Here is a 22,484-nt window from a genome sequence, read left to right on the forward strand (position 1 = left end):
AAAAAAGAAAAAAAGAAGTGTTACTGAAGTTTCATGGCAAGTATCAGAAATCTCTGAGATTCATTTAGCATTTGCAGTGTTAGCTACTTTTGAAATCTTATTAATAAGTGATAATATTAGAGAGGAAAATCTAAAGAAGCCAGCTGTTATTTCTCACAGTTGTTTTCTCCCCAGCATGAAATTCACCTCTGTCAACCACTACTGTCCAGGGACTTGATCCCACCAATATTTACTGGAAGAAGCATTTCCAGCTGTGGTAACTACACTGCTCCCAAAAGTCCCTCTTAGAGGGGCAGAGACAATCAGTTGGTCTTGGGATAAGGAAGATACCTAAAACTGACTTGCAAAGCCTGGAAAACGATATGAATTAAATCTTTAATTTGCTGTAGGATTTGGAGATATGTAGCATTAAAATCAAAATTCAGTGTTTTGTCAGTCAGGTGACTCCAAAAACTTTCCCTGTCAGTCACTTCTGACTGTCACAGAAACAAAAGGATGTTCAGAGTGCTTGCTTATAAGCTAGAACTTAACTTGTAATAAGTGAGAACTCCTCACCACCTCTACCTATTGTACATCAGATTTTCAAGGACAATTAGTATTCTAGTGAAATGCTGAAGTTTATGTGCTTAGCTACCCTAAACTTCTCAACTTTCATCATAAATGACCTCAAGGCATCTAATACCTCATTACATCCAAGTACTGACAATTCCAAATTAGGTACTCCAATGCTTGAACCTTGACACTCAGCTGAGTGAAGTCTGGAGGACAAATGATTTTTAGATTTAAGTTTGCATTGATTTTTTTAATGACTAATAGAAAGTATTTTTATTTTAGTTTGGCCAGTCTTTTCTTGGTCATTGAAAGTGTCCTTGAACCTTTAGAAAACCTCCTAAATAGCCAAAAAATACTCTCTTCATTTGTACTGCTCATTAAAAAGCTAGGAAAGAATGCCCTACAGTATCTAAAACTTCTTCAAGGTCAGAAACACACAGAAGAAGAAAAGCACAAATATAAGCACAATTCAAGCTAACAGCTACCTCTCCATAGTTTGTATTTTTTCAGCCTTGGCAACAAACACTCCCGCTCATCTACAAAATCCACAAAAACCTTTAGAAATATCTTCTCCTTTCTTTCTCTCTTTCACTGCAGGCTCTCACCCTGCTGTTAACACTCCTGAAGAATTTGTTACAAAGTGGTGTGGCCTCACCACTCCCATCACCAGGAGAGGATCAGAGCTAGTTTCTGACACAAGTATTCTGAGACTTTCCCAGTCTAAACTATCCTCTATTGACATCATTCCCCTGGTGCGAGCTCAGATGAACACAAATACACCTCTCATGAAAAAGAAGTTAATAGTGAAAAAATGGTGGCACTTCTGGCTTAACTACATAAATGCCTCTGGATCTGTGAAGAATAATAATACAACAAAAAGTATCTCCAAGCACCTCCCTTTAACAGCTTTGTTTCAGCTATCAGAAACATGGTTCTGGTTACAATCCTTCAGTGGGGCTTAGGACATCTTCTCAACTTCTATTTTGCACATAAACCTAGTGATCATGTTATAAATTCAGAAGCCATAACTTAATTAATGTTGGTAATTTAGAAAATTTAATTTGCATTACTGAAATGTGGTTTATAAATGTGATTGCTTCTAATTTCTCAGCAGATCACTGTATTGTACAGTTAATGAATAAACAACTCCAATGTCATTTCTAAAAGAACAACAAAAATGATGACTTAAAGTAAAGTAATAATATCAGTTTATACATTAGACAGAAAAAAACCTCAAAGTCCTTTCAAAATATCTATATTTTAGGAATATTTATATACTTTGTTAGCTTTCATTAACCTAGATTCAAACACTAAGTAAAATTCTTCATGGTTTTGAAAGGTATGAAGCAAAACTATTAGGATTTTTGTGATAGCAGAAAGAATATTCATACTACTTCTGTCAAAAACTGGGAAGTTAACAATTATAAAATATAATTTTCAAGAGAAAATGATGCAATTTCATAGAAAAGCTATCAATGACACAGAGATTTATATCAATCTATTTAGCACAAATTAATGCAGTGAACTTTCGACACACCACAGGTTGGTTTTGCTTGTTTATTTCAAATGGCTTGTTACATTACATTTATCAGCATCTTAAAATCTCTCCAAGCAAGGCCTTAATAATTTGTATGTTAGAACATTTTAGAAAAGCACATATAAGAGGAATATATTTTTCATTACAGAGTCACTAAATATACCTATCGTGTTCTAAGCAATATCTGTTTATTTCTAAAGATCACAAAATAAAATATATTTTCAGATCTTTTCTTTCAATTCAACTGTGTAACTAAATCCACCTAATTCAATAAAACCTAGAAACTAAAGCTTGTAATTACTGTGCAAGAATTCACAGTAATATGTTTAAACTGTGTTTGTGAGTACTCAGAAATCTCAGTTTAAACCTGTCAGAAACTGCAGTCCACATTCAGACAAAGAAGTTTCTCTTCTCAACTGTTCAGCTGAAACTTGTCTAGATTTGTCTTTGAAAGGTATAAGTTGCAAGACCAGATTTTTTTAAATACTATGATGATCTCATTTTAAAAATACAGTTTATGTTGGGGGCTTTTTTTCATTCTTCAGCACTCATGTTTCCCACCACTGGAGGCTCTTCAGGACAAAATTTGATGTGCTACACATAAAAAGTTTGATTATTTGATGAAATTTAACACTGCACACATATTAAGAACCACGTATTGAAAAACACATGTATCAGAAAGCTATAAAATAGAAAAGCTTTTGTAGGTAGCCATTTCTGAAAGAGAGGGAAGGACAGGGCATGGCTCTGTGCCAGTTAGGGCTAATGTGAGGATTTTTTTAAAGCATTTCAGCATTTAATTCCAAATGACAGAACATAAATGTTGTGAATGTATCTATGAGCTATCATCCAGAGATAAAATCTAAGCATATGAAACCACCAAATCTTTCACAACCAGATAAGAACTGAAATTGGTTCTTCCAATTACCCCAGTTACCAAATTGGTTTAGGAAGAAGCCCATGGCATATGCCAGGAATCTGATGGCAACAAATGACCAAAATTTTAAAAAATAAATCTAATTAAGAAAGCTAAAATGCCCTCCAGTATATCCCTTCATGGGAACTCTGCCTGCTCATCTAGCTGGATTAGCAGCTGAGTTACACAGACACTCACACCCCCTCCCCCTCCAAAGCTGGGGGATGCAACTCCACTCCAGGGACCTTAGGGCAGGGTCTGGATCCCTGTGCTTTGAGAGAGAAGCCAGTGACAGGGCCAGCAGGCTGAAGAGTGGCTTCCCAATTACCATACAGCATAAAAGATGCTCTACGTCTCTCTAAACTGGCAAATGCTGCAGCATATATTTGATAGTATAAAGTTCTGAATAAGAGAAAACATGTTACATTTCTCTTTGCATCATTTCTCTTGGCTAGGTGGAAAAGCCAGAAGGGCCTGTGAGCTTTTGATGTTGTGTTCAGGATCTGTTAGCAACAAATCTAAAAGAGTTTAAGCTTACAATAATTATCAGGGAGAAAACTACTTTGTGAGTACCTAATTTTTTTCCCAGAACAGAAGTAGATTATAACATAGAACCTTGCATCAACAACAAGGTACAAAGGGAGAGAGGGCACAGAGGAGAATAATTCATAAGGCTGAAAGTTCATAAGGTTGGAACAGGCTGTATCTTTTAGCTTTCATGGCCTATAACCTGCTAGATGTGTGCAGCTCTGCATGAAGCTTGTCTGATTACATCTTTCAGGTGACAGAAACTCTTATCCATCTTATCTTGGTGCCATCGTACATGTTCCATTTTACCTGGATCAGTCAGAGAAGTGATTAGGTACTGTCCAATTCTGCCATAACAACATCCTGCAGAAAATCACAAAACACCCCACCTATAGCCCAGACTTTATATTGAGCAAATAAATCCATGTGTACAACTACCCAGGTAACACAATATAAAATTTTCTTTTTCTCCACCTCAAGATTTGTCACTCAAGTCGAAGTCATGCTCAAATGCTGGAGTAGAACAAAGGGAAAGAGGGGCATACCGAGGGGTGACACATACTGGGAAATGCCAGGCCTTAGCAATAAAATGGAGCAACATGAAATCATCTGTGCCATTACACTGGGGGTGAGTGCCTTCCTGAGCCAAGAAACACCTCTCTTTCCCACTCCTCCTGAGACACAGAGGGTGAAATCTGGAAGGAGTGTGAAGATCTATTTCTCTCTCCTCTTCTAAGAGTGAGAGAATCACAGACTAAAGAAAAACATCTATTATTTTCCTGGGCATCCAGAAAGATATGGAATAAAAGGGATTAAGAATGACCTCTCTGTCTCCTTTCCAAAGCACACTTTCTTGCAGTACAGGCATCGACTTCTTGCTGCATCCAAAGAATTCTCTGAGTGCTGCCAGAATCTGTTACTTACCCAGTACAACATCACTTCACACACTATTTTATAAAGTCCCTGTAAATAAGCCTTCCAGGTTAGAATAGCACACCTAGCTCCACCAACCTTCTAAACTCATTTTCTCATATGATTTCAGTATAGAGGATAATGCTAGGAAATCTGCTGGGTTCCTAAGATTTACAGGCTGAATACAAAGAGCCAACTTTCAAACATTCTGTCACTTATCTCAGGGAAAGCCTATCACTCAGCTGACCATCTCCTTGCATCTAGCTTCGTTCAAACTACTTCTTAAATCACCTGAAGCAACTTCTCCTTTTGCCAAGGAATGAATTATAAGCAGACCCCAAGGTCTTCAGTCACATTACTCCAGGATTTACATGATATATATGTATTTTCAAAAATATTACAGCATCAACATAGTTCATGCCATGAGCTCCAGTGGACTCTGGAAAGGGAGGGAGATTGTGCCTCAAAATTTGGTATATACAACTCTAACATTTTAAATAAAAAATAAAGCCACATTACTCAGCAACTATTGCTAGTTTTTCCTTCTAATAAAAAATCTCAAATGTACTTCTCACCTAAAAAGTAGCATAACATTACAGGCTTTTTATCCCCATTTCAAAATATTATTGCAATTAATGTAATGATTTAGAATTCTTTGAGAAGAATGCCCCTTCAGAATGCCACTTAAAGGAGGACTATTACACAATTTCACTTTTCAATTCTCTACCACCAAATTGCATTTATAACAGTTAACACAAAAGTATTCTATATGTAAGAGTTCTGAAGAAAAACATACTGTACAACTACTGTACAATAACTCTACTGAATACATTCCATATAATTTTGTCAAATATTTGAATTTATAAAAACAACATATGAAGAATAAATGATGTGACATTTGGCATTCCTTTATGAAATAAATGTTCAACTTGTTACCCCAAACAAAACCAATCTTATCACATATAAACACAGCACCTTAAGTGCCAAATCCATCCCTAAAATAATTTTTGTAAAGATATATACAAAATACATACAGTCTTACCTAAAGATATAATATTGATATAATGGTACAGAAAGCATATACAAAATACATTGCACATAATTAAATAATAGGCACACATTAGAAATATACTGGGGTTTTAGCTTTATACATATTGGGCATCATTCATAAATACATATCAAAATCTCAGTGTTAGTTGGTATAACAATATTACTTTTCTCTGAGAATAAAACCCAATGTTTGCATTTACAAAGGAATTTTAACTCAAGTACTTTAAAGTAAAAAAGCTTAAAGGCTAAGCAAAAAGCATTCTGAAGCTGATCCCATTCTTCTCTAATTTCTTGCCAATAACAATAGCCTATTCTAATTTCTCACTACAACAATGCCTTGCTTTAGCTAAATATAATTCATATCACTTACCCGCTCCTCGTAAGAAACAGCAGTTATTTTTCCTAGCAGCACTCTTCCTAAATTCATCTTCACTTAATATGGAAAAAGCATTTCCTTAACACGTCGGCTTCTCAAAGATTAAACTCAAAAATTCAACGCTGTTCCATGCCTGTACATGCCAGTAAAGTTTAAAGGCATTTCGTATGAAGTTCTATTTTACTCCCTTTATGTTACCAATAGCAACAGGCCAATGCAGGAAGCTGTGGTTCGTCAGGGATTCAGATTAGATCTCAATTATCTCTCACCAGAAAAGCTCGATCATTTTATATAAATCATGCTGATTGTATTTGAGAACCTTTCCTATAACAAATCAGGAAAATAAAATGACGCTGAACCCTATGGTAGTCCTGTACTCAATAAAGCAGATTTCCAAGACAGTTTCCAAAAAAGCACTAGTTAATCACCCTAACATTAGTTAGAGAAACATTTACATAGTAAATCACTATTTTCAGAGGTTTACATAATGCAAGCCAGAACAAAATAGGACCTCAAATAGTCCATTCTGCTTAACTTTTCAGTGGTTAACACTGTAAACTGCACATAAAAAATCTGCAATACAAGGAGACTTGGTGCATTTCATTAAACCTAGGAGTAACCTCTTGTCACTAAAGACAAAATTCTTCTTGCAGAAACCAACTTCTATTCTGCCCTTCCTCCCTCACGACCTGAACCTGTGCTCAGCTGATGTCAAGAGAGTTCTGTGCACAGAGCCTCAGGAACAGAGAGCAAAAGAGGCTCCTTGTAATGAAAGAGGGAAGTGCAATTCACTTGCCTGTGACAGCGGTGTCTTCAAGAGACTCTATATGGAAAGTACAGCATTTCAGGAAGTTTGCTGCTGTCCACAACAGTGACAGTACCTAAATCATTCACTGCTGTTATTTTTAAAGCAATCAGAACACAATTTTCTGCTAAAAATAAACACCAGAATGGCAATCTGGGAGTGATTATTGGGCATTTTTATTCCAGTGGGATGTCCTTAAGCCCTAGGTGGACGTGCCAGCAGTCATTTAGGAAAGAGGAACTTTCTCCCTTGTTCAGTACAGCATGTGGAACCCCCCACAGCCATGCAGTTCCTAGGCTGAGTCCCTAATACAGAAACCACCCTGTGAAGAAGGCAAATGTTACTTGGAACTTACAAAGAGAGAAAATGAGGAAAGAGAAGAGCCTTTACTCAATATTTCATGGTGAGACTGACTTGCTACATCCAATATGTAAAAGCCTGCACATCTTCCCATTTTGGACTTAGGATGAAGAGACTTGGTTGCAAGAAAAACTTAATCTTCTCAATTTAATTTAGAGTGATCAGGAAAGAAATTTAATTTCCTTGCAGATGAAGCCTATTCTAACTAGAATTTTAGAGGCATAAGCCAATTGCTGTGATGGAAAGTTAATTTTTTGATTGATTACTTGTTTGAATAGGCACACCACTGCAGTCTGGAATGCTCACACAAGCATTTAATACCATGACAAATGCAATGGAAACAAATGGGTGGGTAGACAGGAAGAAATGTGTTTTAAAAACTACAAATTACACCCTCCATTATTCTAAGATTTCAGAAGCAAGTGCCCTATGGTATTTGCACAGAACAGTTTTACTGTGCATGGAAAAGTATTCAAAATGTGCAACTTTATAAAGAAAAAAATGTCAGAGCTATTTAAATGCTGCACTTTGTTTGACACTAAACCAAGTGGGAAGCAGAATGTATTTTCATTGTCAATACTTTAATCAAATAGCAACAATATTACAAATAATCAGGTGCACAATAATCACAATGAGAAGTATTTGAAGAACTTCCCTGTGAAAACCCTTTTGGGGCAACACAAAATAGGACTTTCATCAATAGCACTTACACTTAACACCCAACCTAAATCCTCCAGGAATCAACTGGAAAGACCAAAAGTACTTGTACAATTTTAACATGTGAGAGTGTTACTCATAAGAAGGAATAAGAGAAAACTGACCCCTCATGCAACAGGGGGATGTAGCTGCAAGACCAGCAGCTCACTGGAGCAACTGCAGTTAACATTGCTGGGAACACTGTGGGTGGGCAATGTCTACACATTTTAGCACTGTAAACCTAATAATCCCTTCCTTTAAACAGACATGAAGAATTGTTGATTTTGTTTCACTGAACTAAGCATTACATGTCCACCTTTTTTCCATACAGCAGCTCTACCAACACTGAAAAATAAGCTCCAGCAATTAGGCAGCAGCAATTAATGATCATGGCTATGAAGTGTCATGTGGCACTGAAAGCCCTTAAAAAAATTCATATCCCTCTACATTTTCACAGCTTATTTCAGCAGCTACAGATATAAAATCTTGTGATTTTGAGTAGCATATTTGTAAATTGGGCAGGCAACTCAGAGGTCAAAGGTCAAAAGCAGAAGGAGTGCTAATGTGCAAAGCTATTAATGGAAAGTGTTAAAATATGGTACAACAGCTTTAAAAGCCTTATTCAGCTACACCAAAGACGACATTTGGAAACCCACATCCATCTGCTTAGGAGCTAAACTGTGGGAAGGGGGAGCGACCCCAGATAAGGTTGATCTGTTTTTCTCTCCTACCCTCCCTCCACTTCCTGCTCATATTTGCTTTTGTACATTTGTTTTCAGAGCTGAAAAAGCTGAAGAGAAAGATCGAATGACAGGGAGCCTGGATAAGTTTTAACTTGTCAGAAGATTAATGTGATTTATTAAATCCCTGACTCCTAAAAGAAGAAAACAGGCACAAAAACCACCAGGCAACCCGAAAGAGGCAATCCCCTGGACCAGCTCCTCGTCACACAGAGTCCTAAACTAAATGAGACATTGGCAGAATGCACCACCAAAAATCTTAAATCTCATCAAGTACTGTTTTTTTTAATGTCATATTAAAGTAACAACTACTTGCATGACAGCCACATTTTAAGAATATGATTTAGCTCACTGATCCCCAGTTTCTGAAATAAAAAGCAAAAGCATCAAAAAGCCTACACATAAATTAAGAAAACTCTGCCATAAAATAAAATGCTTTTCCCCCTAATTCTCCAAATTTTCTGTAATCTGTCTAAATATATTTTTGTCTATGATTTGTCAGCTACTCAACAATAAACAGACCCTATATGTGCTACTGATGAGAAGAGGAAAGATTCTCTCATTTACAACACTGTGATTCCCTCTATGAATTTTGAAATAAGAGCCCTTCCTATTCCAATGCAATATTAACAAAAATATTTTGAAGGCAAACGAGCTGGAACTTGCTGTGTATAAATAAGTGAAGTACAAGCTGCCTTGTCAGACACTGAGACTTCCCCTACAGTAAATCCTGCGAAACAGAGGGAATGATGCAAACCACTGCTCCAGTGCCCTCTGCTGTCTGCCACACTGCTCACTCTCCTGTGCACGTTTTCAAGTACTAAGTTCAAGGTTTGCCATCCAGAAATCCACTCTAAAAAAAAAATAATCTAGTTCTATGAGCCGTATTTTAAAGCCTGAAAAATACTTCTCCATGACTGCAAAATTAAAATTGAAAAAATATAGTTTTGCAACAATGTTTGTGAACAATTCCTGGTTTTATTTTCCCCTTCTGTTGATCAACATTTTAAGACAACTGAATTCTCTCCAATAACAAAAACATGCAGAAACAGCGTAACTTGCACATCCAAATGGAAGGTAACTTGCAGTCCAACAGTAAACTAAATTTCAATTGCATATTAAAGAGGATATGATTAAGTGACAGATCACTGAAACACATTTAGTCACTTCTGAATCTCCTACTACTGATGTAGCCCCTAAAAATTATTAGATTTTGAGGAAATCAATGTAGAAGTTAGAATGAAAATTACTATATTTTAAGTAAATAATGCATTTAATATTTTACCCGTGCTTTGCAATTATTTATTTCCCTCCTGATTTTAACATACAAAAATTTTGCTGCCATACTTTTAGCATTTAAGGCAATTTTATACCGAGATATATAGACAGAAAGAATAAGACTATAATGTCAAAATTTGATAACACAGCTAGTATGCTTACTTGCAAAATAAGTGTTTTCTGAGCAACAACAAGCTAAAACTGATCTAAGTTTCTACACCTCAGAAATGTTGTGTTCTATAAATACCTTTCATTTATTTTCAGTTATTCTAATAACTCACACCATCTGGATTCTGTTTTATTGGATAAAATTCCAGATGGAAGAAGAAAAATCCCTTTAGCTGCACAACTTTTAAAAAAGCACTGTAACAATTACAAGGTAACATATCTGTAAAGACATTTTTGCTTTACGGAAACACGTGCAAGTATAATAAAAATTAAACGAAAGGTTTATAAAAAAAACTTAGAGAAATATTGGTACATCTACTACACTCACTTTAAAAACAATACAATGCAAAAGAATTTTAAACATGGCTAGAAAACGGTGTATTCTTAATTTTATAACAGCTTATATAGAAAGTCAACTTAAATACTTATACTTACGAACTTTGTCTCTTTAAAACCTCATTGAATCCTGAGAAGCATAATTTATCATATTTCACTGCAAGATTTCTTAGCTTGGAAGACTACTCATTAAACCATAATCCTGTTTTCTGCTCGCTTTAGACAAACAAAACTTTATACTTACAGACACTTGACTATCAGTAAAAGTTTTCTCCATGTATAAATGGTTTAATATCTCATTGTTAAGAAACAGCCCCTTCAACTTTATTATTACGCTCTTTCTGAACACATCTTTACTTCTTCCAGAGTCCAGTAAAAAAATGAGGCTTCTCTGTCTGCTGCCCTATCAACACCTCTCCCATTCTCCTCCCTCCCCAGCACATTCCCCGCCCTCAGTACTGGTTCTGTATCTTCTCATCAAAAGGAACAGGCAGCTTTCAAAATGGTGTTTAGGCAGGTCCTGCGTAACAATAAAGCTTCTGTAAAGACAACAGCCCTGCTGAGGAATCTGCTAATGTAAAATACATCCACGGAGGGCCTACAGGACTCTGTCGTAAAGGTTTGTCCAAACTTGTTTCAGCACTGAGTCAACATCGCTTTCTCATCCAAAGTATTCCCTCTTTAATACATTCCCCTTTGATGAGCATATTACCTGAATGAACCGAGTCACCAATCTCTACTAAAAATAATTAAAATATAATCTAAAACTACGTTTAAAAATATATTGTTAAAACATGTAAGACTCACAGCAAACTTCTTGCAGTTTCTGGCATGTAGGTACGTGTCTCAGTGTGATTACAATCACATGTATGCAGATTGTGCAACCTATCTCATCCTACCACAACTCTCCGTGCTCTTGTGAGTAAGCAGAGCATTGGCATTTACGAGGATCATGTTCCAAGTGAAACATTACTCTCATAATTTTCAATACCACACCTACTCTCCAGACAGACCTGCAATATCTGTGCGTTTTCAGAAAAAAAATGCATGCACTTTCTGCCCAAAAATAATCCTTAAACATTATCCTTCAGCAGCTCCTTTGTCCAGAGGGAAGTTGCAGATGGGCTTTTTACTGTGTTTTTTAAGTTTTAGAAGTACTTGTGAAATGTTTTAATGATTTAATGGTGAATAAGAAATGCTAGTAAGTAAATAAAAAGCTTCTAGTAAAAGTTCTAGCTGACTCCTTTTTCTTTCTGCAGTTTCACTGGACAGATAAATGCAGGAGGACAGTGAAAATTAGGTGGTACACACTCCTACCCAAAATCCCAGCGGTTTAAGCATGAGAGATTCAGAAACAATTTGCAGATGCTATCAAAATGTGCTGTATGTATTCTGTGATTATGCTCTAGAAATACCAATCCAGTTCACTCAGTAAAGCCTTAAAAACATCAGCCAGGTCTCATCATCAGAGCAAAAACCCCTCCTTAGTTATTATTTTGTCATGTCAAAAGACACACCAGGTAACAGGAAGAGCAGCGAGGGAGGGCAGGGACAGAGAGACACCAAACCAGTCAGGCAGTTCCTCATTCCCACTCACTCCAGGAGCTGCCTGGACAATCTCAGCAGCAGCAGCAGCTCTGGGCAGGGCAGTGGCCAGAGCCATCCCCCACAGGGAATGCTCCCAGTGCCCAAGGCATGCACCAGCACCAGCAGGTACTGCAGCCCTTCACAACAACCTCACAGCAAGGGAAAGGCAGCACAGACTCCTGGGCCAAGAGGACACCACAGTCCCACAGCCAGGGGAAGGCACTGTCCACCCTCACATCTCTGCACACAATCAGTTCAGAACATGTGTTTATCAAACCCAGTATTTTGTTTCCAGCAGTGGCCACTCATGGAAGCCTACCAACGAGCAGCACAGGGCAATGTATCAGACATTTCTCTGATGACACTCTCCCAGACTCCAGGTATTTTTAGTTCAAGAGATTTCCTGAACCTGGTGTGGCTTGTCTCCTTAATAATCCCCAGTGGCTCTCTTTTCCAAATACTTGTCCACTTTCCCTCCAGGACATGCAAATTTCTTGCATCCACAGCACTCAGAGGTGAGGCATCCCACAGACCAACTCACCTCCCACATGAACAGTCATGTTCTCCTGTTTGTTTTGCACCTGGCTCCAGCTATCTTTAATTAATGGTGTCGACTTCTTGTCCCGAAGGAGAGAGTGAGCAATCAATCCCAGCTACTTTTCCTACGCCACCCATGATTTTCCACTCTTCCTTACACTTTTCTAAATCTTTTCTTCTTCTAATATATCAGAGCATTTTAAAATACAGAGACCAGGTTTGGAAAAACAAACCACAGCTGTATGTAATGAAATCATCTATTCCTTCTGTAATAATCGGTAACACGGGATTTTGCTTCATTGCTACTGTACTGAGCTGCTGTTCACATGCAACTCTCCCTTATCACTCAAAGACCTCACTTCTGAGAAGAAACAGTCTGCTGAGAAACATATATATCATTTTTTATATGAAGTTAGAGCTATTTTGCCTCATTTGTTTTACTTTACATTTATCTGCATCCATTTTCATCTGCTATTTTGTTGCTCAGTCATTTAGACTTATAAAAGCAGCCTGGTCTCCTCTTCAGAGACTGCTCTCATCCTTATTACCTGGAGTAACTTCACCTCACTGCTCACCTTCTTGGGAGGAGCCTTAAAAGATGCCCTTGAATCAACAAATGTAATAAAAGAAACTGCAGCAAGGATCAGCCTTAAGCAGCAAATAGTTCTGCATTTCAGAATCAGTGCAGCAAATAGTAGCACTATTCTGCCTTTATGTCACATGCCTCAGACCCAGAAGAGGGAACAGTTTCACTTCAAAGAGAGTAAGCCACATATTTGAAGAATGCTAGGTTAGGGAGAAAGACACCTCTGAGAGGTTGCCAACCTAACAAGAGCTCCATTTGTGTGAGCATTGACAGTTCTGTCACTACTCAAGGAAACCAGAACCAAAATAACAGAGCCAAAGCCAAATCCCAATATCTTACACTGCTGAACTAAAGAATGCAACCCCCTCTGTAGCTTCAGGTGGTTACTTGTACTTGTTCATCCTGTCTAATCCTTGTAGTTCCCCAAACTGCAGAGGTATTTACAGCCTGTGAATTCACCTGTGTCCCTTTAATCACATGTCTTAAGAATGGCAGTACTGGCTACTAAAAGAAAATTAATTTATCCAGAATAGAAGTCTATCTCTAGTAGGTACTGAAGAAAGCACATATTGTGTCTCTGGTTCTGTGGCAGAAATGGGCTTGTGCTGAAGAGCCAAGCCTGGAGGCAATAAGGCTCAGACAGCACTTGTGGTATTTTCTGTGACCCCTGTCAAAGGGAGGAATGATGAATCTGACTCCATGTTCTTAGAAGGCTAATTTATTATTTTTTGATCCATATTATATAAAAGAATACTATACTAAACTATACTAAAGAATAGAGAAAGGATACCTACAGAAGGCTAGAAGATACTAAAGAAAAACTCGTGACTCTCTACCAGAGTCCCAACACAGCCTGACTGTGATTGGTCATTAAGTCAAAAACAATTCACATGTTGAATAAACAATCTCCAACCACATTCCAAAGCAGCAAAACACAGGAGCAGCAAATGAGATAATATTGTTTTCCTTTTTCTCTGAGGTTTTTCAGCTTCCCAGGAGAAAAATCCTGGGCAAAGGGATTTTTCAGAAAATATGACAGTGACAAGCACTTGAAGGGCAGGGTCAGACAATCTACTGATTGCCTCCTCAAGAAGAAATTGCTCTGTACTGTCCCAACTGCCTTTGCACATATGGGGACCTAATTCCCTAAGGAATCCATCCCAGGCAACACTGTTGGTTTCTTCTCGAGCACCACAGCACGGGGTGAGCACTGCTGTGACGAGCACTGCCCTTATGCACTCACGAAAAAAGCAGAGATGAGATCCAGCTCTCAGCACACTCTCTGACTACTCTGCTTCTTCTTACATGCAAATTTACATGGCAAATTTCTCCAGAATCTGATGTAAAGAAAATAACCCAAAAGCAGGAGAAAACAGTCAACAGTAACATTACTGAAGGATGATCATTTCATAAATTGAAGTAACAGAAAATAAATCCCATTATTCTCAGTGTCTGGGGGGGAAAAAAAGCACAGTTTAACATTCTGGATTGTATGTAGAAATAAGAACCTCAAATTCACAATAAAGAGGTTGCACACAAGTATGTTGATCTGTTGACCAATCCACCTTTGTCAAATACTTTACAAAACAGAGTCAGCAGCACAAGAACTTTCCGTGAAAAAGTCTATAAAGGTAAACTTAAGAGCAGATAGTGAAAAATCGTCTTAAAATTATAGTATAGTATAAAATACCAGCAAAAACCTAACAGTAATGCTAGAGCACAATCTCTGAAGAAAAATAAAATGTATATTACTAGCATGATGTTTCCTTCTTTGAAGAGATAGAAATAAACTACTTGATAAGATCCCACATGCCAAAGTAAAAGCCTGAGGATGATCCTCTAGGGAAGACTGGAGAGTCTGAAATTCTTAGCAGAGCAGTCTAGAGAAGCAAATGCAAAACCAAATGATGCTGCCCAGACAGTGCAATCCCCTGCCTGCCCCCATGTCCTGGCAGTGTTTCACCTGCCAGCACAGCTGTGTGGCCACTGTGCAGCCCAGCAGGTGACCAACTCCAGCCAGGACTGCTCAGCACAGGGCCTGAACAAAGCAGAAGAATGCCTGGCACAAACCACTGGATGTTTTCAAAGTCTCACTGATCAGCTCCATGAGCACATCAGTAACTCAAGCTAAAAACACCAGTGTGTAATGCCATGACTGACTCGCACTGTTTGCAGCCAGACATCATGGTCAGCACGAGGGTTTGAGCCAGTTTAGTCAGGGAGCCTGAAATCACTAAGCACACCTCTCACTGCTCCAGAAGCAGTGCAAAGGGAAAAGAGAAACAAGAACCTCATCTGTGGGCACAGATCCATGAAGCTTCCAACACAGGGGCTGCTCAGTGTTAGCACTCAGACTGCAGAATACCCACACATGAGACTGGATTAAACCTTTAGGAACTCATTATCAGCATGCTAAAAAGACAATACTGCCTTTTATATACAAGACCAGAGATTTTCTCATGTGTGCCCTGTTATTTCACAATTGGCTTTTCCTCCCCTTTCATGAAAGCTGAAAGCAAAACTGCCAACTGGTTGGTTATCTCTTAGATAAACATTTAGACAAAATATTGCCAAAGATGCAGTTCTTAAAGGGCGTACACAGTAGAACATATTTTTAACTAATAGGTGAAATCTAAGACAAATCTATACATCCTTTTCAAATTTTGAATTCACTGTTAAAAGCTGGGAATGAAGAGGCCTCTTGATTTAAAACATGTACTTTTCCTTGCCATAGTGGTGGCATTGTGGCCATGGTGATGATCTAAGAACATCAACAAAGCAACCTCTGCAGGGAGAGTTAATATTTTCTATTAGATCATATGAGAAGGTGGGAAAAGTTTGGGGCATGTTTAGATCTTCTTGTCTGATTTCCCTAGTATACTAGTTGGTCTAATATAAGCTATTATCTCCCTGTGTAAGCTTTGTCTGATTATTTAAATCAGTCAAACAAAAACAGGTAACCACTTTAAAACTCCTTATTAAGTCAAATGAGTATTTAGGGGGAGTTTTGCCACCCACAGATGCCAAAGCTAATATCCAGCAGAGACATGTCATCCATTAGTATAAAACCTCATACCAAAGAGATGTGCTGCATGCTTTCAAATAGCAGATGAAATGCAAAAAAGAAGTGGATTCAGTAGAATTAACAAAACAGAAAAAAAAGATTCAAGCATTATTATCTATAATAACACCTAACAATACAACATTATTAATGGTTATAATTAAGATGGAACATTCTAACAAAAGCCCTCACACTGATTTTTTAAAAGGAATACATGATACATTCCAACTTTGAAAACATTACTAAACTCTAGAAATTTGATACAATGAATGTTGTTTGTAATATACAATATAGCTTTAAGCTTTCCAAAGCAGGATGAGAACAAGAAGAAAAGCTGTAACAGCCATCTTTTCCTGCCGTTGCTGATACTAGTAAGATAAATCATCTTTAATTTTAAAAATATCTCTGCATTAAATGATTATTTAACAATACTTACAGAATTTGACAATTGTTTCCCTAAGAGATTATTTCTCTCATTATACTACTCTGCCCTATTTTTAACCACAGAGAAATACAGAAAGTACAAGTACCAAAATTATTTTCAGGAAAAAACAGATTTGAATGTTCTTCTTGGTGAAGAGGAACCTAAATTTTTTGACTTCAAAAAAATATTGCAAGGTTCCCCCATTTTTACAGACTTCAACAAAAATTAAAAGATGTGTGGAATGGGCTACAGTTGAAAGTGTTACCAAAACTGGGGATGAATAGAAGAATTACAATTACTGTGCTTAAGGTAAATTTTTACATAGGTAGTTCTACTGTCTGCAGTCTCATAGAGACACCTTTAACTTGTTTATAAATTTATAAACATCTTTTCAAGAACAGAATTGTGCAAGAGAGTAGTGGCATTTATCTACAGGGAAGAAAAGTGTGAAGAAAGACAGGATCATGCCCTCTCATTAAGCCAAACATTCAACAATCACAAGGTACTTTTAGCTTAAGTTACACCTTGAAAATATGAATCAGCAAATATGCTAAAAAGTAAAATTGGTACAAATCACAGAATGTTAACATGGTTTTTAATGGACACTGCTTCATAACAACAAAATATTCACACAGGAAAATTTATTGCTAGATAAAAGATAAATATGTTCTTAACAAAACCAGGTTTCTTGTCATTTAATAAAGAAAATTTTCTAAATACATTTCTTGTGAAAACAACATAACTAGGGCACATACTAGACATGCTCATTTTCTGAATTCAGTTCCAATTTAAAGACTAATTAATCATAATCAGACCTGCTGTGAACAAGCACAATTTCCCCAGTTCAGAAATAAAATTGTGCATTTTCTGTTTTGTGAGACATTCTCCCTACCACAATTATAGCACATATGCACCATTAATTTTCCACTCTCATCCCATCATGATCCCTACATTTTTTTAAAAATCTTGTATACAGTTTCTATCAGTAAAAACACCACCTGGATGTTAATCCTACAAACTTGTTTGGTTTTCTCTATGTATAATACAGCTTCTGCAGATAAGAGGAAAATACTTAAGGAAGGGCAACTATACCATTAATTCTAATTTTACAAGAGTTCTGTCTGTGCACATATAGCCAGAAGTAATCTAACAAGTTAAAAGAAAAAGTGACGTTTTCTCATGCAATCATGTTTATATTTATTAAAATATCTATGAATGTGCTGTATTTTTTGACAGATAGCTTTAAAAATAAATAAATAACAAATTTCAAAGAAATCACGCCACCTTATGGCAGCAGTCAGCAACACTGACAGCTGCTGTTTCACACACTGCTCATACTTCAACAAAAAATCCAAATACAGCCTTTTTAGACCTGTAAGCAATGAACAGTGCTCATCAAATGCCCATAAAAGAAACTCCATGGAACCTACTTACACTGCTCAATTTAGAAGATTAATTTGGATGCCAGCAGGAATCAAACCCGCAAGCTGAGAGAAGCATATTAACTTCCAAATTTCACTTTTGGATTATTACCTTATCCAGTCTGCCAAGACAACTGAAAAGAACACAAAAGCAAGCAAGTAGCCTATACAATACACTCATGGTCATTATTCCAAAGGTGGAGTCTCTAAGAGTTTCCTGCTATTGTTATTTCCTCTTCCACCAACCCTAAATAGACAGCCTGAAATAAACTAAACATGTACTAACAACATTATGTTCTACCACACATAGTGTAAGAGTACTTGGGACAAGTGCTGAAGCAGCAGCCTTGAAGTTTTAACCAAAACTGAAACACCTCAACATTATTTTATTTTGACATACAAAGCTTTTTAAATTCTTCCTGGATTGCTGTTTCTCCTGGTGGCTGGGATATTTAGGATATCATTCTCTTACAGCATGCAGAACAAAAAAAAAAAAAAAGATTTCAAAGTGAAAAGTAGTTGGACAGAGAACAGTCCACACCCACACAGCTACATGTAGTAAGGGCATTCATCCAAATAGAGATTTGAATTCAGACCATTCCTTTGTCCAGTTCATCTTGTGACCTAGAATGAAAGTTTCCCCTTCCAAAGTAACTCAGTAATGATGAGAACATTGGGATACAGATTGACTCAATCCCTCCTGTTGGTGCTACTCTTTTTACAGACACTAATAAATACCAACTAGGACATAATGAGGGGGAAAAGGGACTTTTGAGGCTGGTAACTATCATATCTTTCTGAAATTAATAGAAAGTCCCAAGTGCCAGTTTTAATGAATATTTATGCAATGCGTAACAGCTCCAACAACAGAAATTAAATTTTATTTTTGATGTTTGAAACACTCAAAACATGAGATGTGCAAAAAACCTGCATGAAATTTCAATCTGCAAGACTGTGGAAAGAACTATGTTTTTCCTGTTGCATGTGAATTACTAGCACTAGATTCTTTGATATTTTGAGAGAATTCACTCTTACTGCAACCAAAAGTTCTGTCAAAACTGGATATATATAACCAATTTAGAAGAACCACCATTTTCTGATTAAGAAAGATGTAGCTAGATGGTTCCCAAAGCCCTTTATGCAGACGTTGTTGTGTTTAAGTTATGCAGTTACTGTATTTAAGCTATGAGTGCAAAGAAATTACGTATTTTCTATAACTAGAACAAAAGCAAGACATGTAAAAGCTTCAGAGAACACAGACCACTATGAAAAACAGAGAAAAAGAAAAACATCTGAGAAATAAGTACAGTTCCTACCTGCATTCCCTAACCATGCCAGAAGCTCCTCCGTATATTCTGCTCCCTAAACATCCACTGAGAGCACTGAGCTCCCTTCTCCTTTAGTTCAGAGTGAAATGCTGTTCTTCCTACATTTTCCCACAGCAGAAAACTCAGAGTGTCTCCTTCTTCCCTCCTCCCATCTCAAACACCTTTTTAAACACCTCCTTCCCATTTGGAGGGCTCAGTGTGCCACATTCCCTGCCTTGCTGAAGTGGTGCAGTATGCACTGCATGGCTCTTGTGCCAAGAGCTCTGCACTCATTTTTGTTTCTCCCCAGTCACCAGGTATTATTCCTCCAGATAAGCATGGTAAAGAGCTAAGGCAAGGATCTCTGCATTCACCTTCACATCACTGTGGGTCAGGTTTTCCTGAGGAGGCACACTACGAGTGAAGATATAATGAAGCCATATTCCTACAGTAGAACAGGAGGATGGCTTTTCATTCCTTGTTTTCTCCAAAGCCAATATGGTTTTGAGAGCCAGACACCAGCTGATGCTAAACCAGATGTAAAATAGCATAATATTACAGTTAAAAGAACCCAAAATCACCAAGTTGATTAGGAATTCCCTTTTGTGAACTGCTGTCAAAATTCATCAGCTGAGCAAAAACCAGATTATGACAAACATTTGGTTTTTATATATATCATGATACATTCATTTCTGAGACATTATGAACATTTTGATCAGCAAAAGTCTATTGTGTGGATTCACAAAGGACCAACTGTGATATGAAAAATAAAGTCAGAATTCCCCACAGAAAGAATGGCCACGATGTAACCTATTAAAGAAATACTGAGAAATGTTGATACCTGAAATCTGTATTCCCCTCACAAAAATGTCACATGACAGTAAATAACTTTATTATACTAATACATTAGTAACTTTCAGCAATTATCAGCATTGTCTACTATAAGTTCTCTAAGACTCACTTCTAAACTTTAAGTGAAAGTTAATTACCTCGAGGTCATCCAGAGAGCGAGTGATGCTAAATCGCTTCGATCTTCCAAATGATCTTCGAGCAGAGGAACGTGGAGGAGGAGCCTGATTTAATCCCATTGAATGTCCAAATTTTGCACCCTAAAAACCCCACAAAATAGATATTAATTTATTTCTTTCATTTTAGTACATTGCTGATCATAGTGAGATCTGAATTTTAAGGAAATGTAACAGGACCAAAATTTCAAAGCAAGTTAGTCATTTGCCATGCCCTTGTAAAATCACATACTAAAATTCACATACTAAAGTTGACTTTTCCAGTCTCAAGTCAAATATCTTAAACATTCAGCATTAATTTACTGTATTAACATGAGTGATCAGTTAGGTTGCTAAAATGCACATGAGACATGTCAGTAATAAAAGCAAGATGATCCTGGCTCTTTCCTGTCTTAACTGAAAACCATTTAACTACAAAATATTAGCGTTTTCTATAGGAAACTACCATCCGAGAAATCATCTCACCCAGCTTCTTTTGAAATGTTTCCCCACATTTTTTAAAAGTCTTACTTTCACTACTCTTTTTTTAAAGCCTTGCTACTGCAAAGTCCAGCTTTTGAAATCACACAGTACAAAATTGCAGGAACTTTTGTTCCGAGGAAAGCAACTCTCTCACTTGGATGTTCCATTACTAGAATTGGTGCTGCAGTAATTAAATCTGTTTTCTCTTGTGCCCATAATCATACTCTTTCTCCCTAAAAAGTCACCAGATGTCTGTTAAGCTACTCAGCATATACATATCAAGTTTATTCCAAATGGCAAAGTGTAAGCTTGAACCTAAAATTAGGCACAGTCGGTGACTGGTGCTAAGCAGATGTACATAAACTCACTACATTACAAAACCTTGTGATTATGTGCCTGAAATTTTGGATTTCTTTCACTGTAACATTCAATGTGGGGAAAATTCCTCCCTGTCTACTGATGCTTTTTTGCTTTAGAAAATAAAATACTTCAAATTAGAGCAAATTCCCCTCTGTTTCATGTCAGCATCTTTCTTCATTATAGTCAGCTTAAAAATATATTTATTAGTACTTTTATAATTGCTCTGCATTTGGCAGATTTGTAATATTTATTAATTTTTCTATTTGGGTTCATTTCTTCCTTTGGGCAAGTTTCTGTGCTCCAAGTTGTGAAATATTTTGGTCTCCCTTTGATCACTCATTGGAAAGTCTATACACATCATCTTAATCCAAAGAACAAGCACAAATTTCACATCCTCACAGCCTCATGCCACCAACCACTCATACAAAGCAGAGAAAACCAGCCAGAGCACTGTACAGCCTCAGAGATGTCTGCCTGTTTGCTGACTCCCATGGAGACAACACTGTTCTACAGCAACTGGGCTCTGGCCATCACCAGTGCTCTCAACACATTCTGTTCACAAGCTCAAAGAATTGTCAAGACAAAACAGGAATCCGGATGTAAAGTATGCAGCCGGGTTCATCCCCTCAACAGGCTTGAGAGTTCAACTTCATTCACTATTAAAAGTGATCCCTTTTTCTATGAGATCTCTTTCCCTCCCAATTTTCTATTTACTGAGGGTTTGTTTTGTTGTTTTTTTTTTTTTATTGGCTGAGAAGTAAATTGGGCAAGTTCTGCCACAGCAACGTGGAAATCTAGTAGCTGGGTATTAACTTCCAAGGTTTGAAGAGAGCATTAACAAGTGCAGTATAAACAAGCTAAGGTGGCTTTTGCTAAATGATCAAATAAATGTGAAGAGAAGAAAATTGCTCTCTGCAAATGTTGACAAGCAACAGCCAGTGGAATGAGGACAGTTCCTGTCTTTTTGAGCATCTTTTTGAGCAACTTTTAAAATCATCTGCTCATCCAGGCAGGTATTGCTGAGGTGGTTCAGACCTGCCTCATCCCTTACAGCCACACCAGCCTTTCCTGTGTGGATGGAAAGCTTACACCTAATCTGTGCCACACAGTGAACTTCACCTCAACCCCTGACTAAATTCAGCTGTATCCATTACTCTTGGTGCACAGCTGATCAAAAAATCAGCAAGGCTCCCCCGTAAGAATTTTTCTGTTAGAACAACATGAATATACATGTACATCTACTCAATTTCACCACTAGTCAAGTATGACCACACTAGTTCTGTGATTTTTAATTTTTTTTTTCATTTTTAATCCGAGAATTAATATCAGACTACCAACAATGCAGCATTATTGGTACTTTTATGGCATCATTAATTGGTACTTTGAAACTAATGAAACAGTTACACAGTGTGGATCCTTACTGGTCTTTGATGTGTTTCTTAAAAGTAGATGGATGCCCT

The 22,484-nt window shown here is 37.3% G+C and overlaps 1 protein-coding gene across 5 annotated transcripts in view; it reads right to left on the reverse strand.

Moving 5' to 3' along the window:
- RGS12 (regulator of G protein signaling 12) overlaps positions 1 to 22,484 on the reverse strand; it is an 85,666-nt gene that overhangs the window by 43,723 nt on the left and 19,459 nt on the right. For 3 of the 5 annotated variants that reach the window (XM_030238867.2, XM_030238866.2, XM_030238868.2), the window contains exon 3: positions 20,167 to 20,286. In XM_030238867.2, coding sequence (XP_030094727.2) covers positions 20,167 to 20,286 — 120 coding nt within the window. Of the gene's footprint in view, positions 1 to 5,865; positions 6,160 to 10,498; positions 10,678 to 20,166; positions 20,287 to 22,484 lie in introns of those variants that run through there. The other 2 variants (XM_018924568.3, XM_018924562.3) reach the window with 2 other exon arrangements.

The sequence above is a fragment of the Serinus canaria genome, chromosome 4, assembly GCF_022539315.1.
Source record: "Serinus canaria isolate serCan28SL12 chromosome 4, serCan2020, whole genome shotgun sequence".
NCBI classification, from domain to species: domain Eukaryota; kingdom Metazoa; phylum Chordata; class Aves; order Passeriformes; family Fringillidae; genus Serinus; species Serinus canaria.